The following is a 17,562-nucleotide window of genomic DNA, read 5'->3' as shown; positions in this document are numbered from 1 at the left end:
AGTAAGATTTGAACTGCCAAATTGCAGGCAACCGGCAGTCAGCAGAAGTAGCTTGCAGTACTGCATTCTAATCACTGCGCCACCACAACTCTGATGCAGAATATACAAAGGTGTTCACAAAGATCTATGGGCAATTTCTTTAAAAAGCTGCATTTCTGGAAATGATATATTTTCTTTAATCACATGGTCTAAGTCACTTTTCCTCCTTTGAATTTGGATTGCTGCAGAGCCCTAAAAATTATATATATGCAGATCTGATCCAAAACAGTCTACTCAAGCAGAGTTTTAATTTTGGAATGCTATGTTTTAAAAAATAGGGCTATTTGGCCTATTTCAAGGCAAATGTACCAGTTAACAAGGTTGGTTAATTATACCCTCAGTATGTCTCATAATAGATTTTTTTTAAAATATATACTTTACTATTCAAAGAAAGAAAGAATGATACATAAATTGTGGGAAGACTGTTACTTGAAATTGTTCTCATCTTATGAAATGGCAGGTAGCAAAATCTCTGTTTATTCTGTAATTAATGCTGGAGTAAATTTTCTCATACAAGGTTTAAATTCTGAAACCATAATTGAAAGCCCCTTAAAATGTTATTTGCATGAATTTGTGATTGACGTATTTCTTCACACAAGGATGATCGTGAGGATTAACTACTGACAAGTATTTATTTATTGTAATAATTTTTCATTAGTATACACTGATTCTAACCAACTATATTGTCTTTATAGCATGTTTTTGACTTCAAACAAGATGACATTTTTGGTTGTGTAGCAGATATTGGTTGGATCACAGGACACAGCTATGTTGTCTATGGACCACTTTGCAACGGAAGCACCACAGTTTTGTTCGAAAGTACTCCTGTTTATCCAGATCCAGGTAGAAAATTTAAATATAATATATAAAAACAGCAGTAGACATAAGGAAGGGCAATTAGTTATGATACAATCATTTCTTTATTGTGATGCTAAAGGTTAACCACTTGCTTCTCTATATAGGGCCAGTTTGGTCTAGTGCAGTGGTTCCCAAACTTTTTCAGTCCACTGCCCCCTTGGTGCTACAAACTCATCCTCGGTGCCCCCTACCCAGGGGTGGGATTCAAATTTCTGTGGGTGTGGCCTAATTTGAGGGTGTGGTTTGCTGGTCACATGACTGGGTGGGCATGACTTGCTGGGCATGTGACTGGGTGGGCATGGCCAGGTGACTGGCAAACCAAATACAAGTGGTCCTCACTTAATGACTGGTTGTTTAGCAAGTGTTCTAATTTATGACTGGCCTCCCCAGAGCTACTTGACCAGTTTTTGGAGTTTTGACAGCTTTAGATCAGAGGTCTACATCCCACCCCTGCCTGTGGGTGTGAGAGAGAGGGAGAGAGAGAGGTTGGATCAGATCTCTCTCTCTCTCTCTCCCACCAATGCCAGAAAGCCACCGTCAGTCAAAATTCATATTTGTGGTCTCCGGAATTTAAAATTATGAGTTTGGTGGTCCCTGAGGTCCAAAAGTTTGGTGGCCCCTGATCCAAAGGGATGAGCCTGAGAGAGGGAAAGAGAGAGAGAAAAGAAAGAGAGGAAGAAAATAAAGAGAAAAGGGAAAGAAAGAAAAAGGGACAAAGAAAGAGGGGGGGATGGAAGGAAGGGACAGAAAGAAAAAGAAATAAAGAAGGAGGAAGGGAGGGAGGGAGGAGAAAGCTAATGAGATATCTATTCTAGTCCAATCACCTGCTCCAGCAGGGTTAGAAGGGAATGTGTGTGTTTGTGTGTGTTCTCCTTGTAATTTACCAGTACATTTTGGTTTTGCCTTCTACAGAATTGGCACTGTAATACATTGGGGAAAAGTAATTTTTAGGGTGGAGATCTGGTCCAATGGATCCTGTTTAAAGCCTCAACAAAATGTGAGAGCTTCCTGATAGTCTTGACCATGTTTTGTCCACAAAACCTTTAATAGAAGCCAAAGAAGTTTCAATGTGCTGGCAAAGATGTTTCAGTGTGGAAAAGGGCTTCAGTCTAAACTAGGCCTCATTCAATCTGATGCATCAGGTCTCCCTCTTTCTCTCCCTCCCTCCTTCCCTCCCTCCCTCTCAGACTGGCTTTGCTCTTTCCCGATGTGCCTGTGGGGCTGGCGCTTCGAACATGGATGGATGGATGGATGGATGGATGAGAGAGAGAGACAGACAGACAGACAGACAGGCAGGCAAAAGGATTAACTACGTAACATGCCACCACTTCCGCATTGGAGGTGCCGGCTCTGGAGCAGTGCTAGTCAATGGGTGAACCTGCAGGGCCAGCGCCTCGAACGCTCCCCTGCCACCTCTTAGCGCCCCCCTGCCAGCCCCCTTGCCTCTTAGTGCCCCCCTAAGGCATCCCACCCCCCCAGGGGGCGGTACCGCCCACTTTGGGAACCACTAGTCTAGTGGTTAACACATCAGACTAAAATCCAGGACACTATGAACTCTAGTCTCACTTTAGGCATGAAAGCCAGTTGGGTGATTTTGGGACAGTCACTCTTTCTCATCCAACTCACAAAGTTGTTGTGGAGAAAATAACAGGAAGGTGTATTAGGTATCTTGAGTTATTTATATTATAAAAATAATAAAAGTGGGATTTAAAAGTGTAAAAAAAAAATCCTGCCTGCAACCTTAGATTATTGGGAACAAAACTGCATATGTATGTATTGATTACTTTCTTGACCAGGTTTAGGTTATTTTATCTGACTGTTGGTTCGGTAGTAGCTGTTCCTCATTTCAAAGCCATTCCCTCTACCCTCTACATTAGAGTTCCTTAAATCTCTTAGGCAGGTCAAGGGAAAGAGACTGCTGGCTGGCTGGGGAATTACAAAAAACTGCATCCCTCCCTAATTTGCTAATAGAAGACTTTGCTGTGTCAAATAATACAGGTCATCCTCGACTTACAACCATTCTTTCAGTGACTGTTCTAAGTGTTCAGCAGTGCTAAAAGAAAAGATTTCCAACAGATGCCTAAAGTTACGTCCCCGTGGTTACCTGGCAGAGGTGAAGCAGGGATGCTTCAACTGCTGCACCTACCTGTCTCCCCTCCCCTCCCCCAAATCTATGCCCTTTCGGCTCCCTGCCTTCTGCTGTCCTAGCTGCTAACCTTTGCCATCTTCTTGCTGTTGCTGTTGCTGCTGCCTGGCCTGGCTGCTGGCTACGCTGTGCTTCTGCTGCAGAAGAAAAAAAAACAAAAAACAAAACAAAAGGAGCCTCAGAGCTGTGATGCCAAAATAAATCACTTTCCTCTGCACACACACACACACACAAAAGGATAAACAGCTCCAGATCTGCAGTGCACAAAAAAGTCCCTTGTGGGTTTTCTCCCCCCAGCCTTTTTCTCAGCACAAAGGGATTTTTGATGTCGTGGATATGGGCTGCTTTTGGCCATCTTTATTTAGTAATGTGAAGAGGGTTTTGCTACTACTCTGAGTACTTTTTGTTTTCTTTTCTTTTGTTTTTGCCTTCTCTGATGTTTTCAACTGCGTTAGATGGCGGTACCATTTTTGGCTTCCCAAACTTTCCTTTCACTATGCAGCAGTGGACCAGTTATTTTTCATGACTAAAGATGGAAAGTATGGATGGTCAAAGATAGGGCCAGGATACAGCAAATTGTTATGGATAATGCAGCAAGTAGAAAACAGCACAAAATGTTTTCAATTGAAGCTGTAATGGAAAGATAACATGCAAGGCCCAAAGAATACATTTTAGTCTTAAGAGTTGGATTGTATATAACCAACTAAACACCTTATTGCTACACTTTTTAAAAATATAAATAAAGTGCGAAAAGTTCTTATATGGGTCTGATTAAAGAGCTGTGTCATCCTTGTATAAATTAGTAGATGAATTATTCAGGCCCAAAGTCGGAATTATACAGAATGTTTTAAGATACATTGATTTGCTTTAGCAACTCAAAAAATACACGTTAAACCACTAAGATAAACAAATTATAAAAATACTTACAGCCAAAGTTCAATTTGAATTTTAATTAGATTTTTTGGGGGAATTCACAAATTAAAATTCACTCTGACTTTGAGATCTGAGCTTAGTTTGAATGAGTTTTTTATTCAATAGCTTTTTAAAGCTATTTTGATGAATAAAAATTAAGCTTTCGCATTTCTTCCCACTGTTTTCTTCTAGGATGTCTCTTCAACCTCCTTCTCTCAGGATCTGCCACCCAAGTATTTTAAGTTTAAGCTTCTTTAGTTTCTGAGCCCAGAAAAAAAATCAGCCACATGCTGCCACCTCCTGATACTTCAAAAAATAATGTGAAACACACATACATACACAGTATTTTTTCAACTGTATTTAATTGTGATAGTTTTATTTTTCTTCACTATTTGACTCTGAAGGTTTAAAATAAGGAGCAGTTATGTATTTCAAAATGTGTATGTGTCCAAGATATTCATTCTCATTTAATATGAAATATCCTGAGCTTATAAGACTTTGGGAACTTACTTCTTAAAATATATGGTCATTTTAAGGTCGCTATTGGGAAACGGTGGAGAGATTAAAAATTAACCAATTTTACTGTGCTCCAACTGCATTACGTTTGTTGCTGAAGTATGGTGAGGAATATGTGAAGAAATATGATAGATCTTCTCTTACTACTCTTGGATCAGGTGAGAATGGACAAGCTAAATTTTATGTCTATTTAAAATCAAAGAGTTTGCTAGTTTTCTATGGAAGGAGAACTGAGCTTTTTTCTTTTTCTTTTCAGTAATTCTTGGAAAGACCATTGAGGTCACTGTGTTATTTCTTTATGTTATATTTTTAATGAAAATAATAGAGTTGAATAGTGTCAGCTAGTCAGCCTTCATATCCAGTGTGGTGTCCTAGAGATGGAGCTCTCGTCTCACAATCAGTAAGCTATGAGTTTGATCTTATGAGTTTTTTTCTTACAAGATAGGTCATGCCCAGTTTTTAATCAGTCTTCAAGTTAAGTTGCTTTATTACCAGTTATAAAATATCTTTAATACTGTACATATCATAATTATTTATTTTGCTGTTTTGAATTGCAGTGGGGGAACCAATAAATCATGAAGCTTGGCACTGGTACTACAGTGTGGTAGGAGAGAAAAAGTGTACCCTTGTGGATACATGGTGGCAAACAGGTAAATCTATGTAGCAAACGGAAAATCACTTTAAACTTGATTATAAAAAATATTTTTGTAACAGTTGTCAAAATCTGCAGTGTCTTACCTGATTCAGCTGTTTCAGTTACTAACTTTCACAGTTTTAATTCTAACTTAACTTCTGTGGACTTTATCCCATATTTAAGAGGTTCCTAAGGGTGTGTGTTTGAAAGCGCACTAATGTATCTATCGTCCCTGCATGTTAGTTTTTTCATTTTGTTTGAATTTGTAATTTTTGTTTGATAAATAAAGAAAAGTAACAGTATAACCTGTTTTCAGACAGTAAGGTTGCTAAAGATTTTGCACATTGATAATTTGTGGCATTTTTTCTAAAATAAAATAATTACATGTGTATCTTCTTAACAAGTTCTGAATTGCATTCAGTTATACTCATGCAAATGTATATGTACTGTGCATTTATTTCATTTTGGTTTGAGATCTTCAGTAAAGGAATTATATAAAATATGTTTTTTTAAAAACACAAAAACTTTACAAATAGGAATTTCTCAGCCTTGGGTTCTAGATAAGTTTATAACACTGCAAAAAGAAATGCAATGTGTAACTCAAAATAGTTAAAATATGATGCTAAATTTAGCTGTAACATAAAAATAGGCCAGGAAACATTGCCCTATCTGATCTTGTTTCCAGTAACTGTACTATCTGTAATAAGATTTAGTTTCTGAAAAATCCTATGTTCATTTTTTTCTGATGATTTCTGTATTTGAACATCCTTTCTGAGTATATTTATATATAATTTGCTTTTTCTCCTTAAAATCTCACCTCAAGAGCTACTACTGTATTTCTTTAAGCCTTACTATTCAGAAGTAATTTCCTTTTCTTTCTCCCAACTTCCCCTTTTTTGCTTTATGTCATTCTTGACTTTTCCCCTCCATTCCTTATTGAGCCACAGACTGTCTCTTTTCTGCTTTTGATTAGTGTGTTTGTATGGTATAAATTATTCTATGCAGCAAAAGGTATGCCAAAGAATCAAAATTATTGGACAGTTTTGTGGTTATTACTTTTAACTGGTTTCAGCTCTGCTTATTTTCATTTCTTTCCTTCTCTTTTCCCCTCCTTGAGCCAACAAAATTTCTTTAAAAATTACACCATCTTCATATAAGTAAACATTTACTTACAGTTCAAACAATAGGAGAAAAACAGTCTGTGCGTCACATACTATAAAAGAAAATGAAGGAATAGTAACAGGGTTAACAGAGTAAAGTTAATAGAATTTTCCAAAACCTTGAATTCCCCAAGGGACCACCTAACTTGCACATATTAATATGGTATTAGCTGTTACAATTAACCCTTCCCTGTATATGTACAGTTGTTTAGCCCATTATGAATAAGATATAAAATGATTATAAAATGTGATGTCACATAACCGCACTAACTTAAAATGGCAGTTGCAACAATCCAAGTTATGATTGTTAAGTGAAGCTCATATGGTCACAGCTTCTTATGTAATCACAATTTGTGATCTCCTGCCAGCTTCCTGAACTTTGACTTTGCTTGTTGGAAGCTGGCAGTGAAGGTTGCAAGTTGTAATCATGTGACTGTAAGTTGCTGCAAAGCTGTAATTGTGATGTGGTTGCTGAGCACTTGAATTCTGATCACATGACCACAAGGATGCTACTGCATCAGTTGCAACTATGAGTGATATCCCTCTTGTTCGCTGTCATTGTAACTTCAAATGGTTGCTGAACAAGTGGATGTTCAACTTGGACTTCTTGTAATATTACAAGGCTGCTTTTCCAGAAATAATGATGTTATTTTCTGGGAAGACTTCAATTCAAGTTCCCCATATAACATCATAATGTTGGTTATCCTAACTAAATCAGTTAATATAATGTTTTCTCAAAAGCGGATCACTTGATACAAAAACAAAGGCAACTACTTGTGAGATTTATTGTTTTCTGGGGATATGAATAACAATAACAATAATTCTTCAGAGAATTTGCAAAGTATATTGATTTATTCCCTAGTGTTAGGCCAGTTGATCTTATATAGATCTTATATTTGGTTTTAAAATAGCATAATTATTGCAGCTTATCTTTCTTAAACGTAGCTCTTGGAAGCAGTGATATGCCACAAATAATCAACTCAGATATGCATAAAGATTAGCAGATCAGGCTTTGCAAATATATTTGAAAGCATTTGAGTGGATAAGAGAAAGAGAGATTATGGGAGAGGTGGAGGAAATTCACTATGCAGATTCTTGTGTATAAATATATTTTAAAAGTGTGATCAGGCTTAGTGCAATAGCATTCTCAAATCCAGTATCCCTATAAAGCTTGATCACATTTTAGAAATCAAGACTGGTGACCTTCTGTATGAAAAGCTTCATGATAGACCTCTGAATTGTGGTCTGTTAGGACCACAGGCATAGAACGTTGGATTTCTGTGCCTGTGGGGTTGCTTTATTATACAAAATTAAAGTCTTAATGCTTTATACTTTTAGTCTTAATCCTAATTTTGTGTTTGCATTTATTTCCTACTTATTCTTTATTACCTATATTAATCTAGGATGTAACTATAAATTTGAACTACTTATATCTCATAAGTGGATAGTCTCATAAACTGCTTTTAAGCAAACAGTTTGAAGATCAAAACAACACAAGGAAATATATTCCATGATTTCCCTGCATTTCTTTCATTTGCTGCTGAAATTACTTGCTGAGTGCATCTAATTGTGTTGAACATAATCAGCTTAGGGCTTTGTGAGGGTAAAATAAGGAGTTCTGGGTATTTTTTTTTTAATGGAAAATGAAGCTCCCTCAGTCAAAAAATGTTGCTTACATTCATTTAATTCCAGAAAACAGAGATTGCTTTCATTTTTAGTGGTGCTTCTTCTTCATTTATCATTCCAGAAACGGGTGGCATTTGCATTGCTCCTCGGCCTTCAGAAGAAGGAGCTGAGATCATTCCAGCTATAGCAATGCGGCCTTTCTATGGAATTACCCCAGTGCTAATGGATGAGAATGTAAGCTAAAATACTGAAAAATTCTGGATTTTGAAAATACATTTAATTGAAATTAAGGGGAGAGGAGAATGATCTTAATTGTTCCTTAAGTGCTAAACATTTTAAAGGATATTTTTTAAAAAAAATAATAACATTCAAAAATGTCATTATTAGACTGTTGATAGTTGTATAGGCTAAAGCCCAGAACAGCTTTGAAAAAATTATGAAGAGTTAGACCATCTAATCATACCTTCTTTTGGTAAGGAGGGTCTTATAAGAATCAATAGGTAACTTTTAGAGATTAGCTTGAAGGACCTGCATTATTCTGAATAAAGTCTGAGGCAGGAAAAAGTCAGAAAAGGAAAAAGCTGGAATTTTTGCCATATGGATAAAAACATCAAGAAATAAATACCGTATATACTCGAGTATAAGTCGACCGAATATAAGCGAGGCACCTAATTTTACACAAAAAACTGGGAAAACTTATTGACTCGAGTATAAGCCGAGGGTGGGAAATGCAGCTATTGGTAAATTTCAAAAATAAAAATAATTAATTTGGGAAAGCGATCTCACTATCATGAAAGGTTTAATTGATTCACTAACCCAAAGAAGAAGATGATGATGACAGCGGGAGGCAGGAGTCACTCTCTTCCCCTCCCTCGGAGGCCCCCTGAGTCAGGAGTCACTACCGCCGGCGCGGCCCCAGTCCCCCCGCCTCGGGAAGGAAGGCAAAGCGCTTTTGCCTTTCCCTTCCCGGCTGAGGCTGTTGGGAGTCGCTGCACCGCCGGAGGCCGCGACTCCACACCATTTTTTTCAGAGGGAATCTGACTCGAGTATAAGCCGGGGGATTTTTTCAGCACAAAAAATGGGCTGAAAAACTAGGCTTATACTCAGTATATACAGTAGGTACACATTTCAAGAGAACCATTATGGAATATGTGTCCTGCTGTCTACTAAAACTAAACTGGTTTTCTAAAATCAAGCCATGGTAGAAAAATCACTGACTTCTGTGCAATCAGAATGTATATTTGTCTCAAAATGTTCCCTAAAATTTAAAAATGTAAATGTTAACCTGTGAGTAATGTAACTGTTAGGGATAATGGATAACATAGCATTATTAGGTCCTACTTAATTGTTAGACTTGCTCTTTATTGATTTATATAGTTAACATTTTACTTCTTAATGCTAGCATAATTAATCACAAACACGAGCCAGCCTTATATCAGAACAGCTGGGATGCTAGTGGAAATCACCATGACATGGCATGATATAAAATAATTTTTTAAGAGGTGAGTGGTAAGGAAAGAGGTCCATCAGAAAGGAAGCTTTGTGCTTGTCAGTGCTAAATGCCCATCCTTTCCCTTCTATCCACCACAAAAATATTTTTTATTCATACGAAGAGTCCTTGTTTAGCGACCACAATCGGGACTGGCAACTCGGTTGTTAAGTGAAATGGTTTCTAATTGAAACCTTGACTGTGCTTACTTCAACTTTCTTACTTCTATCTTATTTCACCTTTCCTTTGCTTTACAGATCTGCAAAGATCATAAATGCAAGGATTGGTCATGTTACTTTATTATCACTGGTGTGACTGCAAATAATTGCTAAAACAATGCAGTCACTCAACAAGGACTACCTGTGCTTGCAGGCATATTGAGTTCATTGTCTTTATCAAGTGTTTGATCAAAGTGTTAATGGAAAGAATAAATATGAAATTAAATTCAACTTCTGGGAAAATTATCTTTTATTGATGGATTGAGAGAACTTTTTTTTTTTACTTGATTTCCTAGGGAAAAGTTTTAGAAGGCAATGATACCTCGGGTGCTCTCTGCATTGCACAACCCTGGCCTGGTATAGCACGGACTATCTATGAAGACCATCAGCGTTTTGTAGAAGCTTATTTCAAAGCTTACCCAGGTGAGAATGATGACAATGTTGGTTGAAGTAATGCACTGAAGTTGACACTTTACATGGTGCAGTTTCAGTGACAATAGCTATATTGTTATGTTATATTTTCTTTGCATCATTTAAAAATAGTGCAGCAGCAGTCTGTACACCAGAGAAGTATTCATGCACACTTCTACATGCATAACAGATGTTGACTGACATGAACATTCTGAAACATCTTTGCTAATTTTCTTACTTTATCATTCATATGGGCCTGAATGCTAAAGTATAAAATGAATTGAATTCTAAAATAGTTGCAGTAGATTAATAACACAGGTGTGTTATTAAGTCACATGAGGTCATGATATGTTTTTGCACTGCACTGCTTAGTGATGGAAATTCCAATCTCAGTTACTGTTGTTAAGCGAAGACTAATGGCAATGAGTCTCCATGGAAGTTGACAGACATCCTGGGTTCTCAACATTGTTCCCAATGGACTGATCCATCATTGCCCACAGATTTCTGCCTCAATTATATTTTACATTTAAAAAATACTTTAATTTAAGAAAAACAGAAAGCCAGCATTCTGCAGAATAAAATCTGGCATACAATACTGTCTTTTATTTTCAAGAATCTTAAAGTGATAACACTGAGCAAAGACTCAAAGACTCAGCAGAATCAATGTATGCAAAGCACCTGAATTCTACTTGCAGAATTCCCTGATTCATTACACACATTTTCATATAATGCATATCTTATTAAATGTTTGTTTCACACTCTGACAAATTAATAGAGGTGTATTATAAATGCAGTTTGGTATGTTCTCCTGTTATAATTGCATATCGACGAGTGGTGATATGCAACATACATACATTACTTTCCCACAGAGATAACGAACTATATCGAGTGTATTTTTCTCTTCACAAAAAGTGAACATCCACATTTACTGATGCTAAACCTGTTATTGCCACAGGATATTATTTCACAGGAGATGCTGCTTATAGAACTAAGGAAGGTTATTATCAGCTAACAGGGAGAATGGATGATGTCCTAAACATCAGTGGACACAGACTTGGAACTGCAGAAATTGAAGATGCGATGGTAATTATTGCGTCAAATAAAAGTGTGGGCTCCAATAATTTATTCTTGTAAACTAATTGAAACATAGATATTTAGAACAATGAGAAGATTTGAATGGCTGGCTCCCATAGTTAATTTAGCTTTGATTGTAGCATTTACTGACCTTTTGCATATTTAAACCATTATGCATTAGTCACCACAGATGGGTTCTTTCATCTGATATTAACTCAAATACAGTATAGGCAGTGGAAACGGTTCATCAACTTAGTCAGGTTTCTTTAGATTAAGAAGATGAAAGCCTAGTTTTCAAAACAAATTGTATGGGAGGCCTGTATCTACCAAAACTATGGCAGACTGAATGGCAGGACATGTTTCTACAGGAGTTTCTGATATATGAATGTCACTTATAGTGACATCATAGGTCTATGATCACAGATTTATCACCTTATTTGTGAGCTTGTATTACATGCATATATGATTCCATGCATGTATATGAATTTGGCTCAGTTCAGACACTTTTCAAAAACTTTGATGTTATGCCAGGAACAATGCTTAGTTTTGTTTACTATTTTTTAAATTTTAATTGATTTCAAAAGATAGGATAAAATACAAATACAAAAGAAGAACAAAGAATAACAAAAATTACAAACAAGACAGGAAAAATAGTAACAACACTGGGTAAAAATGAATATACATATAGTAAGTGTTATACACTAAACATACACCATCCATCCTAACTGAATGTTGATTAATATAACTGAAACAAGTCTAATAGATTTCCCCTCTTGCTCGAGGGATATACAATGGTTATAAATTTTCCCATTTATACTTACTAAATTACTATTTTAAATCAAGTCTCTTTACAAATATCCCAAATGTAAAATTCTGTTGTTTATCAATCAAATTGACCCAGTCTCTGTTCACTGTAAAAAAAAAAGCTATTAACTAGTAACCCAAAAGTTACACTAATGTCCAAAACCCTGTATTAACAGTCCCTTGTTTATTTAACACACAGAAACTCCACAAATGGTCTCCAATCTTTTATAAACTTGTCCAAACCATCGTCTCTAATTACCAGAGTTAATTTTGCCATCTTTGCCAGTGCGGTCAATTTCAGGAGCCATTCTTCATATCTCAGGATTTAGCATATATTTATTTGACAATCTTTGCAGCAGTCACTACATACAAAAAAATGTCCCAAATTGTTTTTCTGTCAGTTTATCCATAATACCTAGAAGAAAGTTTTCAGGTTTCATTAATATTTGCATGTTAAATATTTTTTGCATAACCATTACTGTATTTATCAGTTTACTATTGCTTTCCAAATCATCTTTTTCAAAAGGATGAACATCCTGAAATTCCAGAAACAGCTGTGATTAGCTATCCCCATGATATCAAAGGGGAAGGTAAGTGACTAAAATGTTTTCAAATAAGTAGGAAAACGTTTAACTGTATATTTAATAATTGCTTTGTTGATGTCAGGACTTTTACTGATACAATTGAACTGGAGAAGATGAACAGGGATGTTTGGCGGAAACTGATACTTGAATAATAGTTTTTTTCAAAGCATATACACAGCAGTATTATAATGTATTTACACGCATGGAAACTATTGCAAAGGAATGTAATTTAAGTTTAAAATTTTGAAACAGCTACTCTGATCAAAATAATTGTAGTACTATAGTAGCATTACTTTCTTTTTATTTTTTTCTTTATTTTTTCCCCACGTCAATCCTTTTTATAATATAAAATACAAAAATAGAAAAGCAAATAGGAAAAAATAGGGGAGGGAAAAGGGAAGAGAAAAGAATAGAGAAGGAGGGGAAAAGACAGAAAAGACACTGACTTCCAACTCCCTTTGAATAAGAAGTAACATTGAACCCATAGTAGCGTTACTTTTCAAACACTGTGAAAAGGTTGTTGGACCTAAAAGCTCTCAGATCATATCTATCTATAGGACTATTCTTGGTGCAATATGAAAAATATTTATCCTCTAGTACAGTATAATGATAAAGTTATCTCTAGCTACAGTATATACATTAAAAGACATTAACCAGTATCAATATATAGTAAATGTGAGTTTAGAAAGCTAATGAAGAGCCAGTTTGGTGTAATGGTTAACATGTTGACTTAGAAACCACGAGACTGAATTCTAGTCCTGCCTTAGGCATGAAAGCCAATGGCTTTACAAATTATTTTATAAAGAAATAAAAATGGAGTAAAAATATTAAATGATAAATGTATTCCTTTTTTCCAGTTGCATTAGCATTCATAGTTTTAAAAGATGACATGGCAGATAAAGATATGATTATCAAAGAGGTGAAGACAATAGTTGCCACCAAGATAGCAAAATACGCTGTTCCTGAACATATTATGGTAAGTATTTAATTATTGTATATGTTTTTATAAGGACATATATTGGAAAATAATCTCTCATTGTTTATGGGATATGGCCAAGGAATTTCAGCTAGCGGGGTCCAGGAGAAGAACCTTTTCTGCTGTGGAAGTGAGATTTGCCTCCTCCCTTCTGGTTTTCCAGAAGGGTCTTAAAACCTGACTCGGCCAGTTGCTTGGGGCCCCAGTAGAGGTCTGCTATCCTGGAGGTGGGTTGGTTGAGTGAAACAAAAGCCCACCCCCATACCTTCCATGGTATTTAATAGTTTATTTAATGGTTAATTTTATTGTTTTAATGTACTTATAGTTATGCTTTCATGCCATTGTAAGCCACCAAAATCACTTTGGATAGGGAGATGGCTGGCAAATAAATGTAATAAAAATATTTACTATTAAAACAATGATTGTTTTATATAAACATTTCCAGTTCAGATAGAATTTTTTTCCTAAATTTTAGAAAGCCATGGTTTTCTTGTAATGAAAATCTGCTATTATCAATGTTGAGTAGGGGTAATAGATAGCCTCCTCTCCCTTCTGGGTATATTAAATATGAGGCATGGAAATACTGATGAAGTGCCTTTATGTATATTATTAAAGTAATAGCAACTATACACAAGAGAGAGGGAGATGACTTGAGGGATAGCATAGAATTCTGTAGTTCTAGTTGATTTTATAGCTTGGGAGAGGGCTATGCTGAGAGAGTTACTGCAGAATCTCTACTCCAGTGCAGATTTTAGTTAATATGTGATCTTTATTCCAGACTGCAGAGAAAAGCATTTAAATGTCCTTCCTTTGAACATTTTTGAAATGGAAAACTATGTTTTCCCAGTGTATTTGAAGCATGACAGTGTCTTAAACTATAAAACAATTTTAAAAAGTGTACCACATATAAGGATACTATGAAGAAATTATGGCTTCTATTGCACAGATGCCTTACTATCAGGGATCTAGGTTGAGGATGGGGACTGCGAAAATGGTGGTGTTAATCATGAGGTTGCAATTGCCATCGTGATGTTTTTGATACCTTTCCCCCCCCCCCCCCATGGATGTCCACTTCAGTTGTTTTGCAATTCTGTAACAGTAATGACCTTTCCTTAGCTTGGAAAACAGTTTGACTTCTAGAATTCTTGTGGGGTTTTTTCTTTTCTTTGCTTAAATTACATGAAGCTTCTCATCTCTTCCCATCTCTGAATCATTTCTGTTGTGAAGGATGTATTGTAGATGCTTGCACATAGCCAACATCTTATCTTAGGGCAGGGGTATCAAGCTTGATTTAATTGACAGCTGTGTCAGACTTGGCCAGGGTGGGCGTGGCCAGCTCAATGTCACTTGTGTCGGGGATGCCTGTGGTGGCCTGAGGACTCTGCCAGCGAAAACGTGTTCTCGAGCTCTGCTTTTGGCTGTGACGGCCTCCTGCAACCCTCTGCCAGCAAAAACAGAGCTCGGGAGGGCTGCAAAGGCACCGCGGGCTGGTCCTTCACTATTTCCAGGTCAGCCCTGCGGGCCAGTTCTAAACACCCCATAGGCCGGAATTGGCCTGTGGACCTTGAGTTTGACACCCCTGCCTTAGGGCATTGTACCTCACTAACTTGGAGGATTATCAAGAGAAAGACCAGAAAAAGGTAACTAGTAGTAACTAGTATTCATTTTGTAATAACTATGCTAAAACAATGGCCTATATCCCTAGCTTGGACCCAGGAGACTATGACTGAGACCAGCAGCTTTCTCTACTTAGTCCTTAAGAATGCTGAGGTCTGAGAATAAAAATGAGAAAACAAGAGAGCCATAACTGGTGTTTAAAACTTGATCTCAACGCCAGCAGTGTTCAACTAGGCTATAGACTTCTGGTATTTAGGAAGAAATCTGCCCATGGTAATGCTGATTCAATAGAATCCCTGCTACAAAAACACCCTCTTATTTGCCTCTTGATTTGATAGTTTGTATACTTTTTCAAGATACTTTTATTTCAATAAACTTAATTTTGTGTTAGGACTTTATGATTGGCTTTATAGATTTGTGACAGTAACAAAAAAAAGTAGAAAACCTTGAATTACGCCATCTTCGGTCTGATCTAAGTATGGTATATAAAATCATACATTGCAATGACTTACCTGTCAATGAATACTTCAGCTTCAACCATAACAACACAAGAGCACACAATAGATACAAACTCAAGGTTAACCGCACCAACTTGATTGCAGGAAATATGACTTCAGCAACAGAGTGGTCAATGTCTGGAATACTCTACCTGACTCTGTGGTTTCTTCCCCAAACCCCCAAAACTTTAACCTTAGACTGTCTACTATTGACCTCACCCCTTTCCTAAGAGGTCTGTAGGGGGCGTGCATAAGCGCACCAACGTGCCTACCGTCCCTGTCCTATTGTTTCTTTTATTTTTCTTATATGTACCCATTTCATGTATTCATAACTATGTATATACTTATACCTATTATCTTGTAAGCGATTGACAAATCAAATAAATAAAAATAAAAAAATAAAATAAAACTAAAATAAACAGTGTAACTTGTTTAGTGGGCGGCCCTATTTGAAGCTTTGGTAGCCTTCTTTACTTACTTTTAATAGAGATTCTTCAGTTGGTCATCTGTAAATTCACTCATCCATCCTGCCTTCACCTAAGTCTGTTAATGAGTATTCCTTTTTATCAAGGCTAATGTGAAGATCTTAGGATGGCTGAACAGAGGAATGAGCCATTGGGGTAGGGGCTGTTTACCTTGATAACTTTGAAAGGTTCCACAATATTCTGCGTAGACACATTTATTCATATAAGTAAATGCACAGAAGAAAAACTCAAGGAAGTAGTTATTTATTTATAGTAAGTAGTATCTTTATTTATAGTAATGCTACTTATAATGACTTTTTATTTCTCAAACAGGTAGTGAAACGTCTTCCCAAAACTCGATCGGGAAAAATCATGAGACGATTGCTACAGAGAATAGTGACTGATAATAGTGATATGGGAGATATTACCACACTTGATGATCCCAGTGTCATAGAGGAAATACTTGAAACGTGTAAGAAATACAAACTTAAGCATCCTACTCTATGACGGACTATTGTAAAGATGAGTTATGTTAAAAAGCTGAAGGAACAAAAGAAACTATTAGATTTATTCCTGATTAAAGAGCTATACTTATTCATGTAAAATTATTCATGTAAAAATTTTTTCCTGAAAAGAATGTGTATTGTAACAGTTTACCTCTTGAGTTTATACTTTTTCTTTGAAAGCACGGAAAAATAATTTTCAAACTGCTGTTTAAGACATGTTCTTCCTTTGTTAAACAGAGTGTAGAAACTTAAGGAGTAACTTTGCATTTAGCCTTAATATTTTTGCCACCAATATATAAAACTGTCTTTTAATATCAGTCTTGCTATACTCTTTTCCTAATTTCATCAGATAAACTGAAACTCTCCATACTTTTAAGTTATTTTTATATAATATTTTATATAATATATAATATATTATATATACTTTTAAAAATCACAATGACTTTTTTTATACTATACAAATTTCAATTTACATAACTGAAAGCCAAATTAAACTCAAAACTGTATCAATACTTATACTTATGAATAACGTGGGAGGTTATCTGTTTTACTGGAGTTGGACAAATTGAATTGTTATAATGTTGCATTGACATATAATTTTGAACAGGCATACATTATTCTTTATTAAACGTGTATATTTTTAGATTTTTTTATCTTTTTTTCATATATTACTCAACAAAAACAAAAACAACCTTGTGAGTTGGGCTGAGAGTGAGTGGCCCAAAGTCAGCCAGCTGTTTTTTCATGCCTAAGGCAGGGTGCACAGTCTCCTACTTTCTAGGGCAGCACTTAACCACTACACCTAGATATTGCTGATATGAATGAGCCTGAGCATGTACACCCAATAATGACAAAACAACTTCTGAATTCAGTACAAAACATCTGACTTAGGGCTGCAAATTCAGATACCAAACCAACTCTATTACCTACTTTCATATTGAATTATGTGATGGAATTGAAGAAAAAGGAAGATCTAGTAGAAGAAAGATACTCAGTTACTATTGGATTGGTTTCTGAAAAACTGAGATTGG

General features: G+C 36.1%; 1 protein-coding gene across 2 annotated transcripts in view; it reads left to right on the top strand.

Moving 5' to 3' along the window:
* Positions 1–16,845, top strand: part of ACSS1 (acyl-CoA synthetase short chain family member 1) — a 42,157-nt gene extending 25,312 nt beyond the window's left edge. For both annotated transcript variants that reach the window (XM_026684652.2, XM_026684661.2), the window contains 9 exons: positions 735–882; positions 4,492–4,629; positions 5,029–5,121; positions 8,013–8,125; positions 9,895–10,021; positions 10,965–11,092; positions 12,414–12,477; positions 13,329–13,447; positions 16,359–16,845. In XM_026684652.2, coding sequence (XP_026540437.2) covers positions 735–882; positions 4,492–4,629; positions 5,029–5,121; positions 8,013–8,125; positions 9,895–10,021; positions 10,965–11,092; positions 12,414–12,477; positions 13,329–13,447; positions 16,359–16,532 — 1,104 coding nt within the window. In that variant the 3' untranslated portion in view covers positions 16,533–16,845. The remainder of the gene's footprint in view (positions 1–734; positions 883–4,491; positions 4,630–5,028; positions 5,122–8,012; positions 8,126–9,894; positions 10,022–10,964; positions 11,093–12,413; positions 12,478–13,328; positions 13,448–16,358) is intronic.
* The last annotated feature ends 717 nt before the right edge of the window (positions 16,846–17,562 follow it).

This window comes from Notechis scutatus, chromosome 1, assembly GCF_049901735.1.
Source record: "Notechis scutatus isolate UNSWTSFEM ecotype Mainland chromosome 1, rNotScu1.2, whole genome shotgun sequence".
NCBI lineage: Eukaryota > Metazoa > Chordata > Lepidosauria > Squamata > Elapidae > Notechis > Notechis scutatus.
The sequence above is the reverse complement of the archived record's forward strand: the minus strand, read 5'-3'. Positions and strand labels throughout refer to the sequence as shown.